Genomic DNA, 25,901 nt, shown 5'->3' on the forward strand with positions numbered 1-25,901 from the left:
TAAGAATAAAGGATGGGAGGATGGGTAGGGGGTGGAAAAAAGATAATGTTTTCTCACCATCTGAAGGGACAGAAGGCAGTGGCGAGAGAGGAGCGATTTCATGGTGCAGATGAGCCAGTTGCGCCTCCCGTGATTCAGTCTGAGTGGTGGTCCTCTCGCGCCTGTCCCCTGAAGCCCCTGAAGCGTGGACCAAGAAGAAGGCCTCGACAGCAGGCTGCAGGACTAGCACGGCATGCGTGTCTGGGGTCTCCCCTAATTCCACTAGGCACTCGGAAAGTGTTGACCAGAGTTCGTCCAAATTCAGCTGACTGCTTAAGCTACCAAGCTCCGTGGTTTCTACAAGAGACAAATGTTGACAGGTAAGGTTTTTGGAAGCAAGTTTAAAATAGGAAGATGCTTGGATAAAAACATCCCTTAACTGCAACACTGGTGATAATGTGATAATTTACAAACACTACAGATTTTCATATTTCACATCAAGTTGTAAAAAAAAACCCTCCTAAACATGAACTTATTCATACCCATCCCATAGATATGCTGATCCTTAACAGGCTATAAAATAACCTGTACCATGACAGTACTAATAAGTTGAGAAAATGGCAATCCCTCCATCAATGATAACTCCTGAATTCAACATCCTTCACAGTACCTGTTGTTTCATTATCTACATCCATGGCTTCAGCAGTGGGTTGGGTTGCCTCCTCCTGTGGCGTGGCTGATGCATTGGTGACATTGTCTGCCTCTGGGTTGGGTACGTCTATTGACACGGCAGTCTCAGCGCCTCTCTCTTGAGCTTGCTGCTGCGACTGCTGGTTCTCCTCCAGCTGGTCTCTGCTGCTGGATGTGTCTGTTCTTGAAGTGGCTTCTGTGATGTCTTGGGTAGCTGCTGTGTCTGGTTGTTCTTGGCTGTTGTTAGTGGTGGTCTGTTCTTCACCTCCAGTGCCGTCTGTTGGTTCTTGATTACCTGCTACGTCTTGGGCACCGCTAGTTGGCCTCTCACTAGCGTTATTGCTCTGAGGAGCTGTGGAGAGGGGAAAATCAGCATTTGTTATTTTACAGAAAAAAAGCACTTTATCTGTGAGATGTATTACTTTCCTTTGTGTTATAACTTGTGATAAGTTACTCCAAATTTGCAAATGCATACATCCAAAAGAAGTCTTACTAGAGAGTCAACAATAATTACACAAAGTAACTTACCATTTCTTCTGGTGCGTGATAATCTAATTGCGTCTCTTAACTGAATGATGACCTTTAGGGTGCGGAGGAAGAACGCCTGAGAGGAGGTTTTGCTTGTAAGGGCAGACATAGAAGCTAGCTGTAGTTCACAAGGGGGTTTCACCTTGGTCGCCCCACTGATGATAATACATTCATTGGTGAATCTATAAAAATTGAGAGAGAGAGAAAAAAAAATTAATATTGATAAAATATGAAACAGGTGACTCATAATGCAGCTGTATACTTCTGATTCAAAATTTGATTAAAAATATCCTACCTGTCCTGCAACAAGCCCTTCTTGCTCTTGTCTGTGACGTGAGGCTGGTGTTCTTCTTCATGACTTGCCATCGGGTGCGAGGCATTGTACGCTCGGAGATCAGAGAGGAGAGCCGCTATGTGTGTGGCGACAGTAGAGCCTAAGGTTGCAGCTCCTTGGAGGAGGAGACGCAACACCTGGTCCCTCGCAGGAGGGGGGCCGTGGGAGAGGTGCAGGAGGAGAGCTGTGGCATCCTCCAATCCTTCTTCAGAACAGGATTTACTGGTCAGTACCTGAAATGAGCCAAAGGAAAACATGAAAAATACAAACTTTAATACTGAGAGCATCACACTCAAAACAAAAATATCCAAGAATAAACTTGATCCCTTTCTCTCTTCTCACTATCCACTAACCTGAATTGCTAATTTCAACAAATGTTCTAAGGTTTGAGAATTCTCGACTGAGTGCTGGCTTGTGGTGTTGGAGTTCTGCGTGGAGGCTGAGTCAGCTGTTTCTGGGAGGCCTAAGGAGATCAGGGCAAGCAGTCGCAGCAGCCTGTCGGTGAGAAGTGACGACCGCCTGATGACAGGGTGGGCCAACTGCTGTATGAGCTGCCCTAATGCCGAGGCTTCCAGACTTGCAACGCGCTGTTCCTCCTCACTGTTGCCCCCTGCGCTGGAGTGGGTTCGTGGCAGCCCCTTCCCCTTGCGCGAGACACTGATTGAGTCTAACTTTACCAGCAACTCCCAAAAGTCTGTAGGTTCACTGCTCTGACTAGAGGAGGACGAACCCTTGGAGTTCTTGCTAATAGCACCTGTGGTCGTTCCACTGCTCGACTTTTTATTATCACTTTTACTGTCGTCCGTCTCCTTCCCTTGGTGGGGCAAGAAGTGGCTAGGGAAGCTTTTGGCCAATGAGATCAGCGTGTCAAGTGCATGTCTGCAACAAGGGGTAAATTTTTGCTGGTAAATTCTTCCAAGTCAAAAATAGGAGAATCACTAAAAATCTAAAGGAATAAAGTAAATGTTTGGCTATCTATACAAACTGATTGACTGAAAAATCCTAATATACTGTTCAGATGAATAGACATATCTAGATAATACACATGACTTCTTCAAATTTCCAAATCTACAATATCTGGAAACAAGAAAGACAAAAGTTGATAGGAAGAAAAGAACATATGGGGAAACACAGACAAAGAAGGCAAAGAATAAGAATAAAAAGAACTACCTGCCAAAGAAGTCCCTGTGAGTCTTACCTGCACACGAGAGGAGAAGCCTGGGGGTGAATATTAACAGCTGTTGTCAGGGATGCCACAGATGTGCGTTTGCCTGTGGGCTGTGTGCGATGGATTTGGAAGATGCTCGCCCTGCACCCCAAGGCAGCGTCCATGCTCATGCTCAGCCAAGAGGGAGCGGTCGGGGAGCGTGACTCGCTGCGCCATACGGGGGTCGAGGAGAGTGGTGCCTGGTCCCCCCTCCCTCCTGCAGCTCCCTTCTTACCCCCACACTTGCTGGCCGGTTCAGGCGTTATGGGGGGTAGGCTCGGCATTGGAAGGTCGGTGCTGGGGCCGGTGGAGCGACTGCTAAGCGTCGGGTCACCGCAGCGCTCCAGGATAGAGAGCAAGGCCTGGAAGAGTAGGGTGGGTTAGAGTGAGTTGTAGTTGAAGCGGACTGCTCACGTGATGGGGCGGGGTGGGGTGGGGAAGAGCTGTGAGTCAGGACTATCCAAATTGTGAAATTTGACAACATTTATCATATCTTAATTCTATTCTACTTCTATTTACACAAATTAATTGTTATACCTTCCTGCACCAAACAGCATTAGATATATAACAGTATTAAATCTAACTAAATAACTCCTCTTCTGCTAAAAAAAATCAACTCTTCTTACTTACTGCCTTAATGCAGACAAAGGAAAGATATATATGTGTAATTCATGACTATCTATTCTTCAAATATATCAAATAGTAATAGTAAAACTAAACAATAATGCTAAAAACTTTAATTAAAGGAAAAAAAAACGACAACTATAAATGATACTAAGAAATGAGTGAAAAAATCAAAACAATAAAAAATATTTAAAAAATAAAACAAAAAACATCCTCATCACCTTGATCACCCAATCCCTGGTTGGGGCATGGTGGCACAGGTAACGCAGCACACGATGCAGGCGACCGGTGTTCAGCTTGGGCTCGTCGACAAAGAGCAAGACCAGGAGGCAGGTCATGGCCTCGTGGTCTAGCAACTGCCTTCCTCTCGGCTTGGTGGTCCTAATTGAACAATAGGAGAGGGAGGTTTGATGAGGGAGGAAGACCAGACTTTAGAATGTAATGGAAGACTTTGCTATTTCTTTTCTTTCTTTTTTTGGCTTGCAATTTTCACAATGTAATGCTGGTATCAATAAGAGTGACAGTTGTAAAAATATCACTAATCACAGAGATACCAATAAAAATCATAATAAAAACAACTGCAATAATCAATCACCAGTAAGTACTTCAATTTACCAATATCAATGCTACATATTTATACCATTAGTAATAGATATACACTGCTCACAGCTACATTAGAAATCAAAATCCAAATATTTGCAATGTCCATCATTATTGCATCAAGACAAGAATACTAGCAAGAACAAGGACCAATCAGCTGTCAGCCTTACGTGGTGGATGCCTGCTGTCCGCTGGATGATGGCCGCAGATTCCAGCTCGTGGACCAGCTGGAAGAGTGCATGAGGCGTGAGCCCATTCTCGCCGTGTTGCGCAGGATGGACGACAGTGATGCGTTGGTCCTGCTAAACATGTGTTCGTGTGCGTGCCTGTTACGTTCCTCTCGCTGCCGTCTCAGGGTCTGGGCTTCCTGGGCCAGCTCAGGCGGCAGGGCGGCAAACTGTGAATCTTCGAGGTCCGCCAATATCTGAGGGAGGGCAGAAAAGAAAGAATTAAGCATTTCAAGTTTGTTAGATATGCTGATATGGTAGAATATTAGTATCAAGTATTTCTGGACCTTTACCATTGTGTACAAAAAGCTTTGATATGAGAAAAAATATCAAGAAAAGAAGAAAGGACCCCATTTTACACAATACGCAATACATCATAATCCTACAAATGCTGCTTCGTTTGTACTAATTAATGCAGAGCATCCTTTTCCTTTTTCAATCAAAATGTCAATGGCTAGAAGATTCCTCTAATGTATTTTTAATTCCCACTAACATATATCTTGGCCTAAATAACGTAGATCTTCCTACAATAGCAACATGCTTACATACCGTTTGTCTGAGAGAAGGTGGAAGGGTTTGCAAGAACGACACTGAATCCACTGGATCGTCTGGGTTGGATCTGGCAGCCTGTTGCCGCTGTTGCTCAAGGCGTTGTTGTGCCAGCACCTCTTCCTGGATGTTAGGGGGAAGTGCTGCTAGGAATTCTGGGTTCACTTCACCGACAGTTGTACTGTTATTCTCCCTCGTATTTTCAGTTGCTCTCTGTCTCACGCGTTGAAGTCTGTCATAGTAGAAATAAGGCATTTAACTAAGTAATAACATCATGACTACCTTCAAATATACATAATCATAATCATAATTATACATAATACATAAATCAATTATAAATAAGCCTCTGAGATTTTTTTTTGAAAACTTAAAACACACTAAATTGGAGGAATCCATACCTGAGCTGTTCAGCAATGACCTCTTGTCTCATTTCTTCAGGTAAGGCAGCCAAGAAGCTAGGGTCAACTCCTTCAGGTATTTCAATGTCCCCAAGGATGGCAGAGTAATCGGGTCTGTTGCTGTTGGATCCTGATGGACCTGCCACGTTGCTCTCACTTCCCGAACTGGAATGGACAGAGGAAATGCAGGAATGAGGCTAATCACCTTAACTGTCTTTAGAATCCTAACCCAGTGATGTAAGGCCAAGCGTAAACATGGAAGTTCCTGCCTTTAGGAATTGACCGTAATCACGCCATAGCAACTTTTCAATCAATCTGTGCAAATCTGTGACACCAAAGAGTATTACAACAGACAAGATATGAAAGAGAGGGGGAGGAATACTTACGTAGTGCTCCTGCCTTCAGTGCTGCTCTCAGATGCGAGTGGCATGGCAAGCTCTGGAGGGGCACCAGCTTGGTCCTCAGACTGATCTTGAGGGGGGTCTTGTTGCATTGTCATGGAGGGGTCATACCAATCATCCCTTGGAGTGACTTGAGGTAAAGGAGGAGTCGAGGCAGCGTCTCCCGAGGAGGCAAGCAGCTCGGGTGACTGGCTGGGGTATTCAGGAGGACTGACGGACATGGGAGTCTCCTCTTGGGCTGCCAGAGCCTCTACGTTGTCCTGAGAAATTGGAGTGGACCCTGTTGCTGGTAATGGTGAGGCAGCCACCATTTCGGTGTCGTTAACTGTGAGGGTAGATGAGGGGGCCTCGGTCTCCAGAGCGGAAGTGTTGGTTGGAGCCACTAGTGTTGGTGTCGAGGTAGAAGTTGCAGGGGAGGGGAATGGAGGCAGGCTGCTGACAGTGGTGGTTTGGGGTGTTGCAGGTGCTGAAGGAACACCAGATGTTAGGGATCCACTGATGGCTGGGACGGAGGACACTGGGGGCTCCTGTAGAGGCAGAGTTGGCGCACCAGATGATACTGGAGAAAGCAATGTCAACAAACCAGAGAAGCTGGGGGTAGCTGTTGTTGTCACAGGGCCAGATGAGGTGCCAAGGACAGACTCTACAATGGACTCAGCAATAGAAGCAGTACTCAAGATCGCAGCATCTTGTCCAGTTGTTTCTTGGCTAGTTGGCTCTTGATCACCCGATGCAGCTTGGTTGTTCTCAGTAGCTTCACCCATTTCAGTGTCACCTGAAAATATATTTGAGTCATCAACTGCTGTCCTGCCCATTGTTAAATTGATGTCATTCACAGCATTAGACTACATGAAAAAGCAAGCAAGCAATCAAGAAAAAATGAACACCCACCACTCTGCAGGAGCAGAAGGGGTGCTTGAGAGCTCTCCGTAGAAGCTGGTGTTGGCTTGCTGGCTTCCTGCTCCTTCTTCTTCTTGTCACGCTCAGACTGTTCTGCATCTCGGTACTTCTCTAAAACTGCCATCAGAGCAGGCTTGACCACTGTTGAGAGCAGCATTAACAGATATTAAAGGCAATGTAGGTCCATTTATGCAATCTGTTAAATGAACATTCTGTGTTTGCTTACATACAAAATGACAAACGTGAAACTACTCAAAACAGAGATGATATCATGGCAACCAGAGAGACATTAAGGGATATCAAGTGCCAAATATACCTGTAACGGCATCATGCATGGAATCTGCTTCCAAGACCCGAGCCTCTTCTGTCCACCGAGAGAGAGCATTGGGGACGCTGGCTAGTGATGCTGATGAACCTCCATTATTCATCATTGTACCACCATGATCCTGTAACTCAAAGAGTAAATTTGCTCTTAACAACATATCAAACTTGGGAAAAAGCACTTTGGATTCAAGCAAAAAGGACAGTACTGAAACTTTCTGATTAACAAAGATTCTCCACTGTGAAAGTGAGAGAAAATATTCATTGACAAGGTATAGAAAAGCATATAACACTCACCTGCATATCAATGAACTCATCAGGGTCTGGAGGCATAAGCCTTACATCAGGGTTAGTGAAGAGTACCTGCGTTGCCTCACGCAGGTTTGAAGATAGTTGGAGGGCATCGCGATGGCTAGGCCCTAACAACCTGAGGGTATAGAATGCTCTCTTGTGCTACCTAATCAACTGTCAAAACTAATTTATATATTAAGTCAAACATTACTGCATGATTCTCTTTAACAACATATCAAATAATGTGAATTAATATAAAACAGTATTTAGCATCTGCTTTGATTATTACTATCAACAACAGTCAAGAATTCAAGAGTCAAAGACTATCTACATTACTCTTTTTTTTTTCTTTCATACAAATACAATTCACTATAAGGTAAAGGTTACAAATCTCATTAACCACAAGTTACTTTAAACAATAACAAATATCTAATGAGTTCAAAGTCATAAGAAAGTAAGAAAATATCTAGTTACGCGTACAGTGAAAACAACAATAAAAGAAAGGGATCAAATTTAGCAAAATGATAAAAATCAACAACAAACAAGTGTGGTGATGATGTGATGAGGTTGGTGTCTGTACTCTGTATGTCGAGGTGGTGATGAGGATGGCAACTGTTAGTAAGTCGGAAGAGTAAGGAGGCAAAGTTCCTTACAGATGCTGTTAAGCCTTGATTGCACCCATTGTGGTTGCTGTTAGTACAATTCTTCATGCAAGCCCCGAGATCAAGAGAGCTACTGGTACGATAGTATTAGTCCCCCAGTGGATAGACTAAACAGAAGTCTGCTCCTGGATGGACTACACAGAGCCTGTAGTAGCCTGTTAACCGACACGTGAGTAATGCTGAGAAGAAACGTACAATTCACAACTTCAAAATGAAATACTCACACGAGGACATAACCAACTGCATGAATAAGGAAGAGAGAGACCAAGGAACCAGTGGTAGCAGTGATTTGTGCACCATATTTGGGGTGGAAAATCAAGGTAGCGGTAGAGGTATTCAGAAGAGTGGTGGTAGAAATTTTGCAGTGTTATAGAGTCATAGGGTTAGAGGCAGTGGAAGCAGAGGCTATCAAAGCTGCAGAAGGATGTGTAATGGACATGAAAAGAGACCGAGAACAGAGAGTAAAACTAAGAAAAACAGATACATTGCACAAGCAAAACCAATTCATTATGGGGATTGAATGGCATTGCTGCTTTCCCTACATACAGGTAGTCTATTCAAATTTTGACTTGCTTATCAATATCCATGTATCACTGCCTAACACTAAATAATCCAGGGATATATAAAACCTGTAGCTAAACTTCTCCTCATACTGTACAAAAAGTTACTCTACTAAGTTCTCTTTGAGAAAGGCATGAATGAAGATGAATAACTTCACACAGTTAAGATATGCAATTGACAAACTGCCATTCTGTGCCTTCTTCAGAATTCCATGGCATCAAAATACATCAGTTACCAGTCTTGTTTTGTGAAGTTATTCATTCTCCTTCCTACCACTTCTATATTTCCCTTTTAATTTTCCTCTAAACCAAAACAATATTACTTAAATAAGGAGACTGAGAACAAACTAGCATACAGAAAATATCTGCAAGGATAAGTGAAGAAACTTGGCTTTATGCATGGGGGATGGAAATTTTATAAATGTGTATTTATATTGCTGACAAATCATAGGTGGATGCAGAAAAGACAATTGAGTAATGTTAGTTTCTTTAGATGCACTTCCCTTGAAGAATATTGATTTTTTTTTGTTTATGTTTTCCTACATCTAAAAAAAAAAGCTTTCCAAATTCAACTTTCTAGATTTACATTATTTTGTAACCTCAAACTTGTCTATTCTCTGTCACAATTCAAGCAAAGCCTATTTTCTTTTATTACCAGAAATGGCAATGGAAAAGAAGATTGGGTAGCTGTATGGACGAAGAATTCTATTTATGCTCCAGGAGGCCACAGCCACATCTATAACAACATCCATTTTTTATGCAATATCAATAAGTTGAGGAGATTCATATTAAACAATTTTCTCCCTCAATTACTATTTGAAATCCCCACCTTTAACAATTATTCCTACCCTACTGTAAGCCATATTTTAGCCTATTTCAACCTATTTTCCCCTATGATTGGTAAATATGTAACACAACTGATGGACAGCCATTTCTTGAACTGTATGTCTTTTTGATCTACCCTATTTCTATGGAAGTATGTATGCAACATTACATTCTAATCACTTATTCCATAGGACATGTTCAAGAGGCCTTGGCAATTATTATGTCTCACACTTATGGTCTCTTTGAAGCCAACTAATTTTGATAATTGAAACAGTTACCAGAAACTAAGAGTCACTTCTTTGAAGATTGAAAAGAGTGTTAAACAAAACAAAATCAGTTCCTTTTTCTTCTTCTTCTTCTTCTTCCATAAAAGTCTTTGCCATAAAAAGAAAAAAGAGAAAGGCCTTCAGCTCAAATCATCCTAGAAACATTCTGCTCTCTGTTGTTTATGACACTGAAGAGTAATGGTGTTCCAGAATGGCAATGAGTATGTTTTCAAACAGAAATGGATGGGAAGGGAAAGGGGAAGAGTTAATGCTTTTGAAAAGCCCATTAACAGAGACCAAGATAACCACATGTGATAAAAAGTAAATAATCTAGACAAAAATAAAAAAGAAAAGAAAAACTGTCCAGGACACTATTATAAGGAGGGCTTCAAGAGAGGATCTAGCAAAAGCCAAGGGGAAGTGTATACTACATAGGGGAGAGGGGGTAGAGAGAGAAAGAGAGAAAGAGAGAAAGAGAGAGAGAGGGGTGGGTGGGTGGGGGGGGGACGAGAGACTGGCAGCTTATCATGAGAGAGAACCAAGAAAAGGGGGAGACAGGTCAAGGGGAGTGGGTACTGCTGGGGGGTGGGGTAGGGAGGCAAGGGGGAGGGGCAGTTTCCTCTTGCAAGTGTGGCATGATGGGTTAAGAGAGAGCAGAGGTGAGCTACGAGGTGTGTGCTACCAGGACTCTAGAGCAAGCTGTGGTCATGGGGAGTGGGGGGTCACCTCTGGAGTATGGTGGTGGTGGTGGTGTGGGTGCGTGGGGTGACAGTATGGTACCTGAGCACCCCGCGTTGGCGACTGGGCCGGCTGTTGAGGCGAGCACTGGCAGTGGCTGGGACCTCGCGCGGGTTCTGGAACAGTGGGTGCGTTGGGATGGCATTGCTCCCACCTGCAAGACGGAGAGGGAGAAATGAGGCGTTGCTTCACATACATTATGCAATGCTTTCTACTATGACGGCAGTAAATGCAGTAAAAGTGAAAACACAAGATAAGGAAAGATAGAAAAGATAAGAAAAAGAGGCATAGAAGAGTCACAATGTGAGGAGGAGGAGGAGGTGGGAATAAGGAGAGAGGAATATAAGGATAAGGATATAGAGATGGAAGGAAGGAGGAGGAAAGAGGACGAGGAGGAGGAGGAGGAGGAAAGAGGACGAGGACGAGGAGGAGGAGGAGGAGGAGGAGGAGGAGGAGGAGGGAGGAAGGAGGAGTAGGATGAGGAGGACTGAGGAAGGAGGGGTTAAGGAGAAAGAAGAGAGAGGGAGGAGGGAAGAGGAAAAAGGGAGGGAGGGAGGAAATAAAGCTTAAAGAAAGAATGAAAAGAAATAAAGGCAGGACTGCTGCCAATCCTTACTGGGGTTGGCATTAGGTGTGGAAGCCATGAAAGTTGGATCCTCATGTGAGTTGCTATGGTGATGCAGAGATACTCGGTCACCGAAGATGATGGTGTCGATGGTATCAATGTACTGTTGGTACGACGGCAGGAGAAGGACGTCATCAGAGTCCCGTTCTCCAGGCAGGCGGATGAAGGCGTCCTCCAAGTCCTCGTAACCTTCATCGAACACCGAACCTTCCTCTTCCTCTTCTTCGTCTTCATCATCGTCGTCAGCTGGAATGAGGGGAGGGAGTTATTTCAAAACTTCCTTTCCATATAAGTCATTAACGAAACTCGTCCTTCACTTGTCCATTGATTTTATATTGTCCCCTTCAAGGGAGGGTCAAGTTCTCAAAGATATTCATTGGTTTGTCTTTGTCAGCAGATTTACACAAACAGTTACTGACAAAATGTGATGTAATTTTGTATTGCTCACAGGCCAGTGACCTACAGATTCTATCTTACTGGAGATCTGGAGAGTGTTTGACATTAAAGGTTTCATCACCAGTGCAAACATTCATTGAAATTACCAAAAGCAGGAAACAATTTTCAAGAAATCATTTTCCTGCTGATAGCAAATTATTTTGAAACTGCTTCTCCACACTCACTCACTCACTCACGCACTCTATTCATACATAAGGGGCAGCATTTGCTAAGGTTTGTGTTCGAGTGCTTTCTAGATATTATGATCTCATTGCGAGTAAAAAAGAAGTACTAGTTTGTAAATTCTTTAAAATACATACTCATCATTTCAATTCCTTTTTGACTGTAGTTAGCTTGCTACTTGGACTAGCATAACTTTGATTCAAATTTTGTGCATATTACACAACATCCCACCCCCTCCCTCCTTTTTCATTCTATATGCATCATTTCCTGGCCTATTAAAAGCTTTTTTTTTCCAAGGAAGGGAAGGAAAAATAAATAAATAAATAAAATAAAATAAAAAAATGAATAGATTACCCTGTGTCCAATATGCCCGGATCACTAGAGCTGAAGGTGTATGGCTTATAGCTAGCGGGTGGAGTGAGATGTGGTGAACTGTAATCCAATGAACACAAATACTCAGTCTGTGTCACTAATGAGATTACTAATACAGCAATACAACACAATCTATATCAAGCAGAATGGTATAAAACTGATAAAAGCTATTGAAGATGTAAAAATCCTGGCTAGGCTTATGTCTTCAGATGAACAATGTTCAGAACAATTCAATTCAACTGGTACATTTACTGTAAGGTACATTTACAGCACATCAACATACTATACAAGAGAGATTCCTAGAACGTCCAAAAATTTCAAAAAGAATTTGTAACGCTAATTGCTTTTGCACTGAACAAGTCTTGCAAAAACAGCCATGGTTCTGTAACCCAGTTGCATCACAAAACACCACAGTAAACATAAAATTGGTTCAAACTTCAAGGTTTCTTAACAGAATACCAGAAGACATCGTTCCAGAATAAGGATTATGCAATCTTCATTCTTCCAGCAATTGCAGCTGCTAAACAAATCGCTTGATGACAGCCTGGCTAGTCTTACTGCACAGAGTAATCAGTTTGAACGTGGAGGATTTACTAGAAGGCTAAGATTTCCATCATGCACACTGTGTTGCATTTGAATAATTTTGTTTATAGTTAAAAGAAAAATTGTAATTGAAAACACTACTTGTTTTTGTTTGGCTGTTGAGAGGTTACTACGTGTAGATGTTTCCCAATATAACTGAAATAATTGTCAATGATAAAAATTACAATGCATCTGAACATCTTTGTAAATAAAGGTTGCTTCTTATAGGCCAGCAAATGTTTTTTTTTTCTTTTGCACAATCTAAATATCCACCTACTCACAGACATCATTTTCTCTATCTTTCTTCAAAAAATATTTAAGATAATCAAATAACTTACTTATTTTTATCACTCATAAGCCACTGTTGACTAATGAGGAAATCTAACAGTACTTGCTCTCGCACTCAAACCAATGATAGTTCATACATAATGCAAGAACATATGGCTCTTGTGCAAATTAACAGAACTGAAATTGGATGTGTTGCAAATCTAATTCTACTTGTTCAAACTTGTTCCTCCACATAGTTTCTCCATATCTATCACTCGCATTTCCGCACATGCAATGCCTTCGAATAATTTTCTCCTTTCTAAGATTCCCCAAGCACCCCCAACCCCCCACCCTCTCCCACTAAGAATACACATGCAAACTAAAGCTGCTGCATATGAACATCTACTATCAACGAAAAAAAAACAATTAAGAAAGGAAGAATTTAGTTTGTTTCTACTGGAGACTAATTACACAAAGCTAAACATAAAAATAAGAGAGAGAAAGATTCCAATACCTGCATATGACAGTGCAATAAAACCAAGAGAGAGAGTCTAGTCCAATACACAGAAAAAAAGGCAAGATCCACCAAAAACGAGCGAGGAAGACCTGACCACTACATACGACTAATAAAGTTAATTCCAGTAACTAACAATCCTACTGTTTGTGAAAAGAAAACATCCTCCACCACTAACCACCATCCTCCTCTTCCTCTTCCTCCTCCTCCACCTCTTCGTCATCATTATCATCATCTGCCTCTTCGTCTTCTCTCTCCTCCGACGATTCAGAAGAGGAATCCTCCTGCTCTTCATTTCCTCCTGCTTCTCCTTCGTCAAGGAACTGAAAGTGGATCGGACATTAGAATGGGGTCTCTCAACTATGTAAATTTGTTTATCTAGAAATAAAACATAAATGAATTGGTTCTAATCTTTATGTCTAGATGCTGACTGAGTGAGTGAGTGAGAGTATGAGCAGGTGAGAGTAAGTGAATGTGTGCCTGAATGAATGATTGAGTGTGTGTATGCATGTGCATGAATGAGTAAGTATGAGCATGTGTGTGTAAAACAAGTAAATGAGTGTGTTTGGATGTGATAGCTTAATGTGTTTATGTTTATACAAAAAAAATCACAGTTGCTCCCTCTACTAACCTGACTTTCAGAATGAGTCACCATTCGTGAGTCATGAAGGGTGTCGTCTGTGTCCATAGGGGGGTCGTGGTCGATGACATAGGTAACTGTCGCAGCCACAGAATCACGGTGTTGCTGTGTCCTTCCCCCACCGGCACCTTCTTCCAACAGCTGATCGAGGATCTCTTCCAGACCCGCTTCATCTCCTTCTACTAGAGTGCTGTCCTGTGAGTGCAAGATTTTGATTCAATGAAAGTAAAGGATATAAAATAAGGAAAAGGAAAAAAACTTGAGATTATACTGACAATTCATTCCTTGTACAATCAAATAAAAAAGTTACACCACCAGACATTTCAAAAGGAGTTATCAATGAAAACTAGAATACCGTTCTAACCTCATTAGGGTGTGCATCCGATGTTGGTTCCAGGCTCTCTCCTGCACCCGAGATATCATGCTCTGTGTTCTCGGTGTCCTCTATGTTGTCATCGCCTTGAGCACGTGTTGCTTCACTATTGGTTGTACCCGTTCCTGTAATGTGGAGGATATTACTAAATTACACATAATCATTTAATACATACAAACAAACAAACACATACACAAAGAACAGTTTTTAATACAAATTCTCCCTTAATATATAGAAAATATATTACAAGTAACCATACAGTAATAAATTCCATGGAAAAAAAAAAAAAAACTCATTGACCTCTTTTCAAAGTAAATAAACAAGGTAATCTGGAGCACACTCAGCTTACCAATGGGTGGCTGCTGATCGTCATGCTGAGGGTACTTCTTTTTAGATGAAGACGTTGGGACGAATGAAGGGAGATTAACGATTCTTGAGACAAGCTCGAGTGGCTTGAGAGCGGCATTGATCGTGCCAGCCATGTTGGGCGAGGAGAGGTCTAAGCTATGGGGTATTCTGGCAAGATCGGTCACCAGGCCCTTTCGGACCATCACACGGATCATGTTATTCATACTGTTGACGGAAGAGAAAAAATTAAATGTGGTTTTCTTTTCCTTAAGATTACCATCAATACCTACTTTTAGATCTTAAATTTTCATGTACAAATTGCTATGTGAATATCTCTGTAAATGATTATCCACATATGTTAATTTTGTTTGGGGAAACATACCCATGTTGCTGTTGTTTGAAGCAGAGATTTGGTGGCTGGTTCAACTGGGCAGGACAAGCCTCCATCATTGTACAAATTAGGCCTACGAGAGCTTGCAGTCTTGCATGTTTCTCAGCACTCTCTGCTACAGCTGTTGCTCGTGCCAATGCACCTTTAACCTAAAAAGTAAATGCATCGTAATAAATAAATTTGCATAAACATGTGCATATTTTAAAAGTACTAAAATTAATTGCAAGGATTATACCTACTTTAACCTTTATGCTTTAGAGGCTTAATACCAAAATTGTCTAGGAGTCAACCTTTCCCAAGGCAAATCAGAAGGTATTCATACGGGACAATTTAGAGATCAAAACTATTCAAAACAAATCTATTAAACTTGTACCTGTACCAGGTCAGTGCTAATCATGCACACTTTTCTGGACAAATAATCTCAAACCTGCTTACCTCTGTTACAAGTATTGTTTGCGCATCAGGAGCATGATTGCAAGATGCAAGGGCAGCTATAAGTACGCGCACATGACCTGCTGTGTCCTTATCTGCTGTTGAGCCACCACCAACCATGTCTGAGGTAGGGCCACTGCATACCAAGTGGTCTAACATATATGCCAATGCAGAACAGTCCTAAGGAATAAGAAGAAAGGCATTACTTCCATACCATCCTATTTGTCTGTGTATTTTAAATTCAGTTTTGGTTTTGACCTCAAGAGTGTAATACATATTCAGTTCTAAACACTATATATAAAGATTTACATAACATCAATTTATCATGAGAACAAAATTAAAATGGATAAAAGTTACTATCAATAAGCTCTTCATGTGAGGAAAAATTAATCAATTATACGTGAAGCTTACTTCTGTGATTTTCTCATTAGCACCAGACGAATAGTGATGCTCTGTGACTAGTTTTGCACAACCAGCGTACGAACGGACAAACTCTGCAATCAACTTGCAAATCAACGATTTTGACAGCAAGGGCTTTTTCTTCTTGGCAGCATCATCCATTTTGTCATTGGAGGGAGCTTTACTATCAGTTCCAGGTAGTTTATTGCTTTCACTATCCATTGGACTCTGTAAAGTACAAGATGTAAAGCTGATTTGTAGAATACATTTCCTTTTGTAACTGGCTTTTAACAGCATACTAAACTAAACAAGTATTAACAATTGGAAGAAAAAACATACCGTAAATACTACATCTCAAACTCTAACCCACAACAGTCTCCTAGAAACGCTCTTACCTGTTCATCTGCTTCCTGGACAACCATGTCATTGGCCGAAGATGAGCGGGATAAGTGAAGCTGTCTGCGAGCGCTACCGCCGGTCGTCCCAGCTCTCTCTTCCGTTGGCGTGGTGGTGGCTGCAACACTCGGGGCTACGGCAGAGCTGGGTGTTGTGGCAGTTGTCGAGGCTGCGTCCGAATCATCGCTGAGTGTTGTCAGGGCTTCCAGGAGGTCATGAATCAGCTGCTGTGGCTCTGAGCTCAAGGGTACGCCCGTGTTTGTCCCACTGCCGCTCCCGCTCGTGCTGCCAGAGGCGCCTCCGCCAACAACACTCTTGCCACCGATACTCTTCATGAGAATACTGTCTTCACCTGGAATAAGGAGGAAGTGGAATTATAGACCTGTTGGCTTACAAGCTACTTCTTTTGCTCATATTTCAAATACTACTAAAATCATTAAAAACACAAAAAGTCAACAACTCACTATTAGCTGACATAAGATTCCGCTTCAGTGTCATGTTAAGGTCAATGCGAAGGCACTGCTGTGTGATTTCGGTAAAAAGCTGAGGATCCCTGCACGCTGCAGGTGCTAAAAGCCGCAGTAGGTAATGGAGCTCCTTGGCCCCTGACATGGTGTTGTTGCTTGCTGATGATCTCACCACCTGCAAGAGTATTCGTAGGTAATGTTATTTCTTTATAAAGTTCTTTTTTTTTTTCTTCTTTCTTTACATCATTGGAATTATATATCTTGAGTACACCAAATATATTGTTTAAAAATCACAGCAAGTTCATACACTACTAATCAAAACTTATGTCCTATTATCACCCCCTCTAACAATGTCAACTGCAAACAAACCTTCTCCATGGTGTATCGCAGAGTGGCTGGTTCCTCCAAGACATGCCTCATAAGCAGAGCTGCTAGATTGTGGAAACCCCAGAAACCAGAGGACTCTGTGAGGGAGAGTAAGGTGCGCACGCCCCCTAGGCTGGCGAAGAGACAGGCCTGCTCCCAGACGCGGGTGATTCTTAGGCAGAGGCGCATTAGGGCATGGAGGGTGTCTGGCTCGACACCCAGCTTGATAAAACCAACACAGGCTCTGTGGGTACACAAGTTTGTTTTTATTTTCAATTTATTCAATATGCTGTGAACATAAGTTTGTTGCTTGCCTTATATAATGGGAAATACTTAATATCATAGATATGTTACAGGACTTTGTACTGAGATATATACTTTCATATTATCCTACATGTTCCTGTTCTTGGATTTTGTATATAAACAGATGTATCTAAAACAAATATTTAATTTCAAGTAAAAGTGGTAAAGTCACCAAACTCACCTGATCATGGCTTCTTGATGAGCCTCTGTCAGGCCATCGACAGCCGTCAAATCCAAGTTGTTCATGTCCGTGGAGGCAGACGTCGTCGTCTCCTCTCCATCCTCGCACTCCATCTTCTCGTCCGCTTCGGGAGCGACAGTAACGGGAGCCGGCTGGACATCAACCTCCGGACCCATGGCGGCCACCAGGGTCACTGCTTCCGTTACGGCCTCTGCCCCTTCTTCCTTCTTGGGCTCTTCGTCCGAGGAGGTCGTTTTCTTTGAGTCTGTCTGGCTGTCGTCGTCTGTAGGGGGAGCGCTCTCCTCCTTGGCCATGATGGCTGGCAGCTTCTTCTTCTGCTCAGCAATCACCTTGTCCTTGATGGTGATCATGACGGGACGACGGTTTCCCGATTCCTCATTGACCTATTGGAAAAAAAGGGAGGAAGGTTTAACCGCGGGGTGGCTTTGTTATTCCCACCTGTATGCCCAACTTTGTGTTTCAACAACCTTTTGTTTAAAAGGTACATCTGCAATGAACAAGTGGAGAGCCTTACCTGAACCATGGAGTTGAATTGTATAGTGTACTTTCTTCTTCCGTTAATAATTCTGATGCTAGTTTCACCTGCCCAGTATGCGTCGTCAATTGTTTTGTTGTTGCTAGCTGAGTAAGCACACCATTTCAGTGTACTCATGTCAAACCACTTCCAGACATGATTACAAATCTGAAAGAAAAAATCAGAAAATAATTTATTTCAAACCGAAGTCCATTCATCTATTGTAAGGAAGCTATGATTAAAACATTATATAAATTCAGCAAAAGTATCTAAATCTTTTACCCATTTCTATATTAAACTCTCTACACCAAAAAGAACATGCACTTTAAATTTCGTCCTATCCACAATAATTACAGTTCTCTTTCCTTTATTGAATCATGGCAATACCATGGATTTACATCTGTGAAGGCTTGCACCTACAATGTTACAATCTCTTGTCCTTACTTTTAATGCACTGTCCTTTTCAAACACTACATATTAATGAATGGCAAGAGATTCACAACATCAAACAAAAATTAATCCTACTCAATCACCATTCTAGACAAGGAAGCTTGAGGAACTGAGAAGAGACAAGACTTTCCACTTGTCCTCACACAACAGACATGCCAATAAAAGAGATATATCAGTCCTACCTTGCTCACAGCTGCTCTTCTCTTGGTGGCGATGGACAGCTTCTCATACAGGTCGAGGAGGAGGAGACCAGGAGAGAGCCACTTGGGGGTGCCAGAACTTTCGGCATCCTTGTCCTTCTCCTTTTCTTTCTCCTTGTTTTGCGTGGATGTGGGTGCAGGTGGAAGGGAGCTTGCTGTTGGTGTCGATGCAGGCTGGGTTGGTGAGGGTGGGTTGGCCGCCATAGTAGCATGCGTAAGTGTGAAGAGGTTGATCAGGGTGTCCACCAGTCCTGCTCGTTCCATGGCTCTTGCGCAGCCTCTCTTCATCTCCTATGGGTGATGATGGTGGAGATTGAGTGTGTTATGAAATAATATCCTATGAGTTCTTGAAATAACAGTCAGTTGAAATAATGCATGTGACTTGAGTGAGAAACTCAAAACAGAAAATAAAATATAGATACACAGGAAATGATGGAGTAGAAAAATCAAAGTACAACAAAAAGAAAAAAGAAAGAAAGAAAGAAAGAAAACAAAAAAGAAAAAAAAGGCTACTATGCAGACACAACTTACCTCAAACAAAAGTGTGACAAGGTGTAATCTGACGGCGAACTTTGCAGCCAGAGCGGACGAGCATAAAAGCTCAACACTTTCTGGTGCAGACAGAGTTCCACTTAAGAGGAGTTGGCCTGCTTGGCTACTTATCTGCAAAGATAAACAAAGAAATTATTGATCAAGAAATCCTATATTCCTTATTTTCTTGCACCTACCAATTCACTGCTAAATATAATACATGTAGGTTTTTGTTCATTAGTTTATCTACCTGCAGAGGCAAATAAAACTCATCATGCTTTGTATACTTTTCCTTAATCTGTAGTAACCTTACCTGATTAATGAGTGTAGTGAGCATGTTGTCTCTCCACTGGCTACCATTTCTAGTTGCACATGTTGTAAGAAGCTCACAAACTTTGTACACCATTTGCGGTTGCACATCCAACTGGCTCAGGCAGCCCTCAAGAACACATTCACAGAATTTGTCTGTAATCCATCCAAAATTTTTTTTACTCTCTTTAGCCCCAGAAATTGTAATATGGATATGTAGAAGACATCTACACATCAGAAATAACTAAAAGAATTACCTACTTATTCTTTGAACCATTTAAGTGATCATTGAAGAAGCCCACTTAACCCTTTCAAATAATAATCATCCAGAGAATCATCAAAATTCAGCTCATGCTTCTCAGACTTTCTTAAAATTTCCTTAGTCTTATTCTTTCTCTCAAACATATCATATTAAAGTGAAACAATTCAGCTTCATCATGAGAAACTACCTTATCAAAATTAAACTGGATCGAATAAGTCGCTATGCTAAGTAAGGGCACAGACCAAGCAGGTGAGTGGCCAAAACCTGAAAGCGTTTACATGTCCTCTCCCCCCCCTTACTCACCTAGTGTACCCTTGCTGAGGGGTTCGTCGTCCTCTTCCTTCGGTGGGATGGCTGGCGGCTTGGAGGCTGCACTGGCCTGCTGACCGCTGCTGCTGCTCCCACCGCTGCCGCCTGACACTTGCACGTTCTCTCCCAGGGACATTGCGATTGCCTGTAGCATCTGATCTTCCTCGGTTAATTCCATATCCCCACCTGACCCAACCTACAACGTGATAATATTTTCACTTTACCACTTCAATTGCATGATCCATTTGCATTTGCACTATCTAATCTCTGGCATCACTTGAATCATGTCTTCCTTTAGGCTTATAGATGGCAATTCATCACGCATTGAACTAAAGACACACATACACATACAAGTACTTCTGGATCTGTACATTATGTGTTTGAAAACAACTCAATTCACACCATCTCATAACCAGCACTTATTCCTTCTTATATATATATATACATTTTTTTTTTTTTTTTACATCCGTCTTATTTTCCCAATCCTAACACACGCATGGTCTTCAGAGATGGCACCAGGGCAACGGTGGCACTCGACCCCCAGTCTCTCTCTCTCTCTCCAGTCTCATGCGAGATCAGGGGTCGGGAGATTTTTTGAAATATACACCTGCCTTCAACTGGCCTGCAACAACTTAAAACTCTTGAAGCCATTATTGAGAAACAATGATAAAAAAGTTATGAAAAATAAATAAATAAATAAAATAAAATAGTATGATAAATAATATAAAACATGATGTATAACAGATGTTTTCAATTATCAGTAAGAGTGAATTTTCTACTTTCCCTGCCCTCTAACTAGATGTCTTAGCATACACTATGTATCTTTAAAATATATATGATAATTGTAAATACATCAAAGGACTGTTACAGCCTACAGCCAAAAAGTTCTTCACAACCTACGCTACACCTAAAATTTAGAGAAATTTCTTGCATGTTTCTACTATCTAAAGCTGAGAGATAATTCAGCTCTTGGCATTATCATAATTAAGCACAGTCTTATCAAAAGGAATTTCAAAGTTTCAAAGGTTAAATCTTATGTGCCTGCAAGTTATTGCAATACGGAAGCAGACATGCTAACTATTCACTATCCCATCTTGGAAAACAGTACAAAAAAAATGCAATTGACAAGATTTTCCAATGTCAATAACTACAGGAACTGCCTTATCCGATAGTACTTCCAATGTCATCCCCCATTTTTTTTATATAAAGTAGAACTAGAATTCAAGATACTCCATATAATACAATATATTTCTTATCTAATTTGTCTCCTATTTTCTTAAAACAAGTTTAAGTGGATCTCATACAGTTCTCTTATTCAACTTTTATATAAACAAATATTCCAGGAACCAACATATCTATATTTTTATCTAGTTTAATGAAAATACCTGATTATCAACAAATGTTAAAAGGTAAAAAATGCAAAAAAGTTTTCCTTGCAAGCAAAGCTCCAATAATAAGTGTACTTACCCCAACTGGGTCCATGATTGGATTCATCAGCAGGTATTCTGTCGCCTGCTGCAAGGTGTGGCTCTGAGCGATGGCCTCCAGGCACCTCTCTCGCGGGAATCCCATGTCCATGAGTGCCTGCAACTGCTGCTGGTTCACTTCTGGCTCCGCGGGCGCCTGGCTGACAGGATCCCCGACGCCGTGATTTGTGATGCCCAGTGCCGCTGCTGCAGCTGCTGCCACAGACGTCACTGGTGTGCCGGCAGTCGTGGCAGCAGCAGCAGTGGTTGTGGTAGTGGTAGTGGTGGTGGTAGTGCTACTGGTGGTCGAGGTGCTGGACGTGGTCTCCTTCTCCAAGGCCAGGCGCTCTTGGATGATGGTCTCCCCCTTGAGGACCGAGCACAGGATCACCAGCACGGACTCGGAGATCCTCACCCCGTACGACTTCAGTGGCTTCTTGTTCCAGAGCTTCATCACAGCCTCAAAGGCAAGCTGCCAAGAAAATATTTGCCATGAAGAACATGTATAGAATTTTTATCTTCCTTGTATATTATGATATAAAGAAGTAAAGGGTTATAAGGCACATGCAATGTTTTCAAAATCATAGTTCCCAGACTTTCAAAAACTACAAAGATATCAAAATTATAAAAACAACTATATACACATATACAAAGTTACTTAGCAAAAAATATTTTAATAATCACAAAAGCAGACCATCTTAACATATCCAGTATAAATACTGATAATCAAAATAACTTTGAAGTCCTTCATATTCCCTTTCAAAAGTAAACAAATACAATGACTTATGCTGAATAAAAATACTAATAAGACACCAGGGAAGCCCTACTCCAGCTGACAAGGACCAATATTGCTTCACTAGAAAATGAAGGCATTAAATCCTTCAAGATCCCCTTTCATCCTCACCTTCTGAATGTGAATTAGGAACTTGAGAGGACTGAATGGCTGGTAGCCCGCCTGGGAAGACTTGGCAGGGAGGGAATGTGGCGAGTCGAGCATTGTCCGGGGATTCACTAATCGCTCGAGCAGGAAGAGCCAGGTGTCCAGGAATTCTCCCGTCCCCTCGGGCAGCTCTCCCGAGTCCAGGCCATCTTGGGTCTGCATGGTACCTCCAGCACTTATGGCCCACTCGAAGGTATCAAAGAAAGCTGCAGGGAGGGATTCCTTTTATAGACATTGTCTTACTAAGAGTTTACATGTGCTTGTTGAAGTGTAGTGAAAAAAAAAGGTTCAAATCCATGCTATGGCATCATTATAAAACATTCTGAACTAATTAGAATATTTAATCTCTAAAATTCAAAAATAAAAAATAAAAAAAATCATTACTGTCTACCTTTTCAATAGCTTGGTATACAATATATGAACATATACCTATACATCAGTAAATACACATCTAAATATGTTCAAAAAGCTACCTTTAAGGCCCTGAGAAGTCATGAAGTACTGAAGCATCAGGTGGTACGGCATCTTCTTATCGTCAAAGAGCATTGGGTTGGTGAACCGCACCGAGCAGATGAGAAAGGTGAGGCGGAACTTTGGCAGAGGGGATGCGGGAGGGGGACTCCACGACAGGCCGGCGTGCAGGAGGTTGGCCAGAGCCGATGCTACAGCCCGCGCCGATGTTGATGGAGGACTTAGTGGAGTTGCAACTTGCTGACCTCTTCGCTGTCTGAGGGGGGATCCTACGCAGAGCTGGGGGAAGGACATGGTAAATCCATTAATTCCAAGATCAAAACAGACAGGCAAATAACCTGTCAGATGCTTGTCCCAATAATATCCCTCCACAGTCTTGGTCAAGAAACAATAACAACCACCAATAACAATCTTACCTTGACAAGGAGTCCAAACAGCTCTGCCAGAGCCTTTCCTAATCTCGATGCTGATGACAAGAGTGGTTTGATGAGTTTCATTTGGTGTTGTGTGGCCGCAGACTGCTGCCGTGTTGGGCTGTCTCCACTCGCCCCCTCACCTGATGGAGTGCTGGCTTCTGTTCCCATCTTCACTGTGTCCGTCTCCATAACTTCCATGGCTACTGCTTCACCACGACTACCCTCTTCACCCTTGTGGTATCAAAGTTAGTTAATAAAGATATAGATACAACTACAATCAGATAATTGTAAACAACCACACAAATATAAATATATACAAATATGCACAAACAGACACAAACATGTATACCAATACGTCTACACATAACTTTATAAACATGTATACCAATACGTCTACAAATAACTTGTGATAGAAACTTACTCTCAGGTCAGGAGGAAGTAATTTATCAGTGTCCTCCTTGCCAAAGAGGCAGCCAGCTGGCAGGGCATCATCAGAGCAGAGAGCCAGCAGAACAGTTGACTCCCACACCAAAGATGTGTAGAGTTGAGTGAGGCCAGCCAACACCCTCAGCCCCAACTCTGTGCCCCACTGGTTGATGGACACCTGTCGGATCTCGGTCTGGCCAGTGCGACACACGTGAACGAGCATCATAATGTAGGCGTGAACTGCACTTAGTGTGTGGAGGAGGGGGGTGGCCTGAGGGAAGGCTGTTGCTTCGCCCGGGGTAGGTGCCGAGGCCAGCTCTCTCAGGAGGACAGAACCCCCTGGGGACGGTAAAGGCTGGTGCAAGGGAGCAAGAGCTTCAAGCTTCTCATTCAGACACTGAAGCCCACGCTGCAGGACTCCACTTTCATGAGCAAGATTCTGAAATTGTTATTGAAGAGATAGGATGAAAATACTCTTAATGAGAGATAAATATAAACTATTACTCCCCATCACAAAAAATCAATTTCATAAGAAAAACAAAAGGTAAATTTCTCAAACACACAGACAGCTTCCAACTCACCAGAATAGACTTGCAGACAGAAGCCACTGACTGACACGCCTGAGACACTGGGAAATCTATCGGAAGGTTTGGCAACCCTAAAATGCCCAGCAATGGAACGAGGCCCTTTTGTGCAACAAATTCTTTACAGTGGTCATCAGTAGAGTTGTTACTTAAAATTGCATCAACAAATTTCATCACATTTAGGACATAATCGACTAATGGAACTGGGCGCTTCTCTCCCGTAGTGGTGTCTGTAGGTGGTACATCTTCCCTCTGTCCTGCAGAAACAGGAGGGCCTGTTACTCCAGCTTCTCTCTCCTCTTCCTCTTCTTCCTCTTCATCACTAGAATTATCATTTGTCGTCCTGAAAAAAATAAGGCCGGGTTGAAATTACAGCAGTGTGATATACATCAAAGTTCAAGGTGCAAAAGAAGATCATAGAAGGACAGACCAATATATGATTCAATTAAATACTACAGAACAACCTTGCCCCATCATGATTCATGTGAAATTGAATGTTCCCCATAGTTTTATATAATTTTGGAACTAATCATTAAATGATAATTGTTTTTAATCTTTTCTTTTTTTTCCAAGCCTGTTCATCTGATTATCATCTGTTCATCTGATTATCATAAGTCGAATTCTACAAAAATATGTATAACTGCAAAGTAATATTAAAAAGAAATCTTAAACTTGACAGTCTGAAGCAAAACTAACCGTGACACAGGTGCTGGTGATGCTTCATGCTTGGGTGGCGTCTTCCAGCAGATGTAGTGTGTGTCACTTCCTAATAAACAAACCTCCTCCAAGAGCTGTAGAAAAAAAAAAGAAATAAATAATAAAAAAAGATCTTATATATGTACATATACAGTATAAACAAAAAGACAAGTAGAGCAACATTAAGTTCAAGAACTGTTCACCCATTCATACCAGGTGATATGATATCACGTGCAAATATTTCACTCCCACTGGATGACGTCTTATCACATTGTGATCTCTCCCTTAAAATATATGTTTTATATTGTTATGTAAGTACATAATCATAGGAGTTCCTTTTGTATAAACACATTCTTATTCACTTGTGCCGATAATGTAAACAAATGCAAAAAGCTCCTCTTATCACACCGTTGCAGCAGTTGGGTTAGAAGCACTCTGAGAGGCATGGGGAAAGAACACGCTTAGTAACTGCACGCGTTTGTTATCTAGCCAGCAGGAGCAGCATTACTCAAATATGAGCCCCTGCACGAATGGGTTTACAAATATGCACGTGATAATCTATAAGAAAAAGCTATTATCATCATGGTCTTATGCTTACCTTTACAATGGCCTTCATTGCCTGTGCTTTGAGGCTTGGTTGGTGTCTCATAAGCTCGTCCATGGCATTGCCGAGGTTGGATGCTGTGTCACCCATGGGGTCTGAGGAACGTCTTCGTCTCATGGCTGGCAGGTAGTCGGGGGAAAGCAGCACCTTGAAGAGTCTCTCAAATGGCTTACAAGCAACAAATGCAGCAAGGCCTCTTGAGTTGAGGCAGAGTGCACTGAATACATTTGGTAGTGAACCTAATACTTCTCTCGTTGCAGGAACCTGTGGAATGGGAGGAAAGAGTGCACATAAGAACCTAATTTACAAGGGCTTCTTAATCCCCACA

General features: G+C 41.9%; 1 protein-coding gene across 9 annotated transcripts in view; it reads right to left on the minus strand.

Annotated features, from left to right (window-relative positions):
• The window catches only part of HUWE1 (HECT, UBA and WWE domain containing E3 ubiquitin protein ligase 1), a 36,302-nt gene that overhangs the window by 5,546 nt on the left and 4,855 nt on the right, over nt 1–25,901 (minus strand). The window contains exons 9-49 of one of the 9 annotated variants that reach the window (XM_086533144.1): nt 25,568–25,837; nt 24,970–25,064; nt 24,271–24,616; nt 23,685–24,128; nt 23,264–23,494; nt 22,850–23,126; nt 22,341–22,582; nt 21,438–21,908; nt 19,965–20,124; nt 19,404–19,555; nt 19,091–19,222; nt 18,542–18,850; nt 17,910–18,077; nt 17,375–17,778; nt 16,894–17,134; nt 16,522–16,699; nt 16,057–16,409; nt 15,674–15,889; nt 15,266–15,442; nt 14,822–14,979; nt 14,441–14,664; nt 14,083–14,216; nt 13,710–13,913; nt 13,257–13,401; nt 11,698–11,775; nt 10,717–10,971; nt 10,089–10,254; nt 7,056–7,185; nt 6,754–6,889; nt 6,429–6,578; nt 5,523–6,312; nt 5,137–5,301; nt 4,739–4,970; nt 4,133–4,386; nt 3,584–3,743; nt 2,730–3,100; nt 1,885–2,410; nt 1,493–1,764; nt 1,198–1,379; nt 650–1,021; nt 58–336 (exon numbers count right to left, since the gene is read on the minus strand). In XM_086533144.1, coding sequence (XP_086389270.1) covers nt 58–336; nt 650–1,021; nt 1,198–1,379; nt 1,493–1,764; nt 1,885–2,410; nt 2,730–3,100; nt 3,584–3,743; nt 4,133–4,386; nt 4,739–4,970; nt 5,137–5,301; nt 5,523–6,312; nt 6,429–6,578; nt 6,754–6,889; nt 7,056–7,185; nt 10,089–10,254; nt 10,717–10,971; nt 11,698–11,775; nt 13,257–13,401; nt 13,710–13,913; nt 14,083–14,216; nt 14,441–14,664; nt 14,822–14,979; nt 15,266–15,442; nt 15,674–15,889; nt 16,057–16,409; nt 16,522–16,699; nt 16,894–17,134; nt 17,375–17,778; nt 17,910–18,077; nt 18,542–18,850; nt 19,091–19,222; nt 19,404–19,555; nt 19,965–20,124; nt 21,438–21,908; nt 22,341–22,582; nt 22,850–23,126; nt 23,264–23,494; nt 23,685–24,128; nt 24,271–24,616; nt 24,970–25,064; nt 25,568–25,837 — 10,249 coding nt within the window. Of the gene's footprint in view, nt 1–57; nt 337–649; nt 1,022–1,197; nt 1,380–1,492; nt 1,765–1,884; nt 2,411–2,729; nt 3,101–3,583; nt 3,744–4,132; nt 4,387–4,738; nt 4,971–5,136; nt 5,302–5,522; nt 6,313–6,428; nt 6,579–6,753; nt 6,890–7,055; nt 7,186–10,088; nt 10,255–10,716; nt 10,972–11,697; nt 11,776–13,256; nt 13,402–13,709; nt 13,914–14,082; nt 14,217–14,440; nt 14,665–14,821; nt 14,980–15,265; nt 15,443–15,673; nt 15,890–16,056; nt 16,410–16,521; nt 16,700–16,893; nt 17,135–17,374; nt 17,779–17,909; nt 18,078–18,541; nt 18,851–19,090; nt 19,223–19,403; nt 19,556–19,964; nt 20,167–21,437; nt 21,909–22,340; nt 22,583–22,849; nt 23,127–23,263; nt 23,495–23,684; nt 24,129–24,270; nt 24,617–24,969; nt 25,065–25,567; nt 25,838–25,901 lie in introns of all 9 variants that reach the window. The other 8 variants (XM_086533146.1, XM_086533145.1, XM_086533143.1 and 5 more) reach the window with 8 other exon arrangements.

This window comes from Penaeus japonicus, unplaced genomic scaffold (assembly GCF_977035675.1).
Source record: "Penaeus japonicus unplaced genomic scaffold, GWHDUDI00000001_assembly GWHDUDI00000038, whole genome shotgun sequence".
Lineage (NCBI taxonomy): Eukaryota > Metazoa > Arthropoda > Malacostraca > Decapoda > Penaeidae > Penaeus > Penaeus japonicus.